Genomic DNA, 5000 nt, shown 5'->3' on the forward strand with positions numbered 1-5000 from the left:
GAGACACAAATCTCAACGATGCAGATAATCTCGAAGACACGCGAAGAGCACAAACAATGTAACACCTTCTTCTAACTTCTAACTTCTTCTTCTTCTTCTTCTTTCTTCGCTATAACTTCTTCTCAAATACTTTCGTAAATTTCGCAGCGAGAGGTGATGATCGCGGCTTCCCCCTGGGGTACAAACCTCGGGGGAATTTTAGCCTTCTAATTCTGAGCAAAGTGCACTGGCTGGCTGGCTGGCGGTGGAGAATGGGCGGGGTGGTGGAAAAAGGGGGCGGGGTGGTGGAAAAGGGGGCGGGGCTTTGTCTGTGATGAGTGTGTTTATGAGCGTTTTCTTTTATTTGTGAGTTTCATTATGTGTTGTTTTTTATTATTATTATTATTATGTATCAGTGTTTTGTGATGGTGGGTGGGTGGTGGGTAGGGGGGGGGTACTCGTGTTTTCTTGGACAGGTGCTTCGGTTTTAATATTTTCAGTATTTTTTTTTTAACGTCATGTTTTTCTTCTCGTTGCCAAGGTTTTCTGCAATATTTCTTTGCTAATGGTTTCCTTACTTTGCCAAAGCTTTCCTCAATATTCTCTCTGTCTCTGATATTTTTGGAGAGGCCGAGGCAAATTGGCACTTATCTCCCCTTGCAACTAGGGCGAAACGGCGAGAGTATCTGGGCGTGAAATAGTGATAGTAAATAATGATGAGAATAATGGTTATGTTAGTTTATAAAAAGAACAAAAAATATGGATAAAAAAAATATAATAATAGAATATATATAAAATATATTCCTTAAGTAAAATTAGATAGAAAGGGAAAGACGAAGAGGAAGAAAAGAAGAAGTAAAATAGGTAGAGACGAGACTGTTGTGACAAGTGCTATCGGAGGGCGAGGGGAGGGGAGGGGAGGGGGAGGGGGGACAGGAGAAAGGTCAAGAGAGGTAGAGGTAGGTCAGGGTGGCTAGAGAGAGAGAGAGTGAGAGGTGGGGGAGATCAGGAAGGAGAAAGAGATTGAGAGACAGAGAGAAAAAAAAAGAGGAAAAGTGAGAGAGATAGAGAGAGTAAGGTGGGGGGAGATCAGGAAGGAGAAAGAGATTAAGAGACAGAGAGAAAAAAAAAGAAAGAGGAAATGAGTGAAAGAGAGAGAGAGAGAGAGATAGAGATGTGCTTTAAAAAGTGATGTCAGTTGAATATTTATGTGGTGTAATTATTATTTTTTTCTCTCTTTTTTTTTCTTTTTTTTTGCACAATGTGTTTTTATATAATCTGTTCGTCTGTGTACATAATAAAGGAAGCGGGGATCGTATTTTTGTAAAGATCTACTGCGCTTGTTTGTTAGAGCAAGGGTTCATTATCTTTTGCTTTGAGAGTTGGAGAGGGACGAGAAAGAATAGGGATTTATGTGATTAACAATCTCTTTTCTGATTAAGTTATTACTCTGATTATTACAGTTGTAGGTAGTAAGCTCATACAACGAACAAGTAGATTACCTTATTATGTATTCTCTGAAATCACGCACTCTCTCTCTCTCTCTCTTTCTCTCTCTTCTCTCTTCTCCTTTCTCTCTCTCTCTCTCTCTCCCCTTCTCTCTCTCTCTCTCTCTCTCCCTTTCTTCTTTCTCTCTCTCTCTCTCTCTCTCTCTCTCTCTCTCTCTCTCTCTCTCTCTCTCTCTCTCTCTCTCTCTCTCTCTCTCTCTCTCTCTCTCTCTCTCTTTTTTTTCATAATGTGTTTTTTTATATAATTTGTCCGTCTGTGTACCTGATAAAGGAAGCGGGGATCGTATTTTTGTAAAGATCTACTGCGCTTGTTTGTTAGAGCAAGGGTTCATTATCTTTTGCTTTGAGAGTTGGAGAGGGACGAGAAAGAATAGGGATTTATGTGATTAACAATCTCTTTTCTGATTAAGTTATTACTCTGATTATACAGTGTAGATAGTAAGCTCATACAAACGAACATGTAGATTACCTTATTATGTATTCTCAGACACACACTAGCACTCTCTCTCTCTCTCTCTCTCTCTCTCTCTCTCTCTCTCTCTCTCTCTCTCTCTCTCTCTCTCTCTCTCTCTCTCTCTCTTTCTCTTTCTCTTTCTCTCTCTCTCCATCCACACACACACACACACTTCCTCTGAAAATAAATAGGCTTGATAGATACCCTCACACCCACACCTACGCTGATGAATAAATCCTCCACCATCCTAAAATCCCCGACATTTGACCTCGTAACTGACCCGTGGCCCTTCCGTTGCAGGTTGCAGTGTGATGGCCGGACCGCGTGTCCCTGACTGCGTGTCCCTCCTGCTCCAGCGGCCTCGGCCCAAGGCGCAGCTCCTGCATCTCTTCGGCATCGTGCTCTACCAGGAGATCTACAGCACCGCGGCGTCTCTGCTACCCTCTGGGGAGACCATAGGCGGCAGCCCCAGACACGCCTCTGTGATACGTTACATTCCCGGGAGAACTTTCTCGTTAGTTTCCCCCGTCGTCGGTTGTTGTGAAGAAGGTCAAGGAAACTGCGAGCGTGATTTTGCGGAAGATTAGGATTTGTTTTTTTTTTTACCCGCGTGTGTGTTTTTGTTGCGTCTGCGGTATTCCGTCGTTAGGGGGATTTGGTGATTTGTGTGATGGTGGGAGACGTCGGCGATCTTGCAAGAGCGAAGTGCCAAACGATTGCGTAAGTGTGTGGTCCTTTTCGTTGCAACGGCTTAAGGAAGCGGGCTATCATGTCCAAAGCAATACCGAAGGTGCAGAGCCCTGTGGGCGAAGGGCAGCTGGCGTGCGGCCACCCCGACGGAGGCGGCGAGGGCTGCGAGGGCCTCTCGGGCGACTCCGGGGTGGGCGAGCCGGACGGGGAGCCTCCCGCTATACGCTTCGAGGGCGGGAAGACCCTGCCCGACGCCAAGGGGGGCGCTACCCACGTCGAGGACGGCGGCGCGCGAGAAAAGGAAGTCTCCGACAAGTGTCACGGAGACACGGACGGGACGGAGGCTTCGCCGCGCAAGGAGAAGAGCCTCTCCAAGGAAGCCTCTTCGGACGACCCCTGCCTGCGGAACGGCGTGGACAAGCGCGGTAGTCCGGACGCGCCGTCGCACCAGCGCTCGACGGAGCCCAGCGAACCGCAAGTGCCGGCCGTGACCGACGGGTCAGGGGAAGGGAGTGGTCCGTCGCGAGACAGTGGCATCAGCCACATGAATGTGGCGAGTGGTGAGGTGGAGGACGAGTCGCCCAGGCGGAGGAGTCTCATGGTCGACACGTGCACGCAGACTGACCTCGAGTTCGGCGGCCGGGCCGAGCGAGAGAAAGGAAGTCGGACATGCGAAAGTTCAAGTGGCAAGGGTGAGAGCCCACGTGGAAGTGACCTAGGCTTGAGTGCTGTGTGTGTTTGCACAGATGCTAATGACAATAAACAGGAAAGAAAAACGCAGTGCGATGTTTGTGGCCTGTGTAGCAGTGCGAGACAGGAAACCTCCAACAGCTCAGGTGCGCGCCAGGGAGAGCGGTCGAGCAGTGTGCTTCAGAACAGTCAGAGTCGTTGCACATCCGACTACTCATCCATCTCATCCAGTGATTCTCCGCGAACGAGTGATTCCAGTCACAGGACGTGTGATTCGAGTAATAGTCCCAGTAGCAGTACCAGTAGCAGTAGTAAGGGTGGCAGCGGTACCCGGTCTGGCCACAGGAAAGTCGTGACCTCAGGAGACTTGAGTCCCATCGCCTCGTGTGGCGGGGAGTCGGCCGTGAACGTCGGCCTGAGCGTCACCACGGGCCTCACGCCGGAGGACGGCGCGAAGGACGTGGGCAGCCGCAGTCCCTGCACCCCCACGAGCGGCTGCTTGAAGGGAGGGACGCGCAACACAAGCGGCGCGCACGTTCAGTTCGAGACGCCATGTGACGAGGATGGACACCTGCTGCAGGACACGTACGTCACCTCCGACGGACATGTGGAGCTGCAGAAGGCCAACGGCGGCAGCGGCGGGAGCGGGACTCCCACGCACGCAGACCCGCTGGCGAGGCTGTGGTCGAAGCTCATCCCGGACTCCTCCCCGTCGGACGCGGCCTCGAGCTTCACGGTGCCCAAGAAGTGGCGCCGGAGACACATGTCGAGCTCCAGCAGCATCAGCATGGGTTCGAGCTCGAGTGACTCCAGCTCGAACGGGGCGACGGAGTTCGAGCGGCGCGCCCCCGACGGCGGCTGGGGCTGGGTCATCGTGGCGGCCTCGTTCATGGTCCATTGCATCGCCGACGGCGTCACCATGTCCTTCGGCGTGCTCTTCGTCGAATTGCTCAGCTACTTCCAGGAGGGCAAGTCCCTGACCTCGTGGGTCGGCAGCCTCTTCATGGCGATCCCTCTCCTGGCGGGGCCTCTGGCGTCTATCCTCACCGATCGCTATGGCTGCCGGACGGTGACAATCTGCGGTGCTGTTGTTGCTTGTTTGGGATTCTTTATCAGTGCCTTTGTAAACACAATTCCACTGTTGTTATTGACTGTGGGCGTCATCACCGGTCTTGGTCTGGCAGTGTGCTACGTCGCCGCCATAGTTATTGTTGCCTTTTATTTCGAGAAGAAGCGGTCGCTGGCGACAGGCATTGCCGTGGCCGGCAGTGGCATCGGAACATTCTTATTTGCGCCTTTGATCCAGTACCTGGTGGATTACTGGGGCTGGAGACTCTGCTTCATCATACTGGCCGGGATCTTCCTCAACATGGTCGTCTGCGGGGCGCTCATGCGGGACCTGGAGTGGACGCCGAAGCAGAGCAACCGCTCCGGCTTCGCCACCGTCACGGCCGTCAGCAGCCGTAAGGACTCCACCTCACAGTCCTCGGACACAGTAGGAATCCGCGGCGGAGGCAGCGTGGGCACCACCCTCCCGTCTCTGGACGAGCTGCGTCGCCTCGTGCAGTCGGGAGACGTGGCCGCGCTCCTCTCGCCCGAGGACGCCCCCAGCGAGACGCTCCGCGGGTCGGCGTCCCTGGTGCTCCTCCCGACGTTCCTCAGCAAGTCGCAGGTTCTTC

At 52.4% G+C, this 5000-nt stretch overlaps 1 protein-coding gene across 1 annotated transcript in view; it reads left to right on the forward strand.

Moving 5' to 3' along the window:
• LOC122256458 (uncharacterized) overlaps positions 1–5000 on the forward strand; it is a 73411-nt gene that overhangs the window by 58641 nt on the left and 9770 nt on the right. Inside the window, exon 2 of the mRNA XM_086542824.1 lies at positions 2242–5000. This exon is cut by the window's right edge and continues 308 nt beyond it. Coding sequence (XP_086398950.1) covers positions 2711–5000 — 2290 coding nt within the window. The 5' untranslated portion in view covers positions 2242–2710. The remainder of the gene's footprint in view (positions 1–2241) is intronic.

This window comes from Penaeus japonicus, unplaced genomic scaffold, assembly GCF_977035675.1.
Source record: "Penaeus japonicus unplaced genomic scaffold, GWHDUDI00000001_assembly GWHDUDI00000012, whole genome shotgun sequence".
Classification (NCBI taxonomy): domain Eukaryota; kingdom Metazoa; phylum Arthropoda; class Malacostraca; order Decapoda; family Penaeidae; genus Penaeus; species Penaeus japonicus.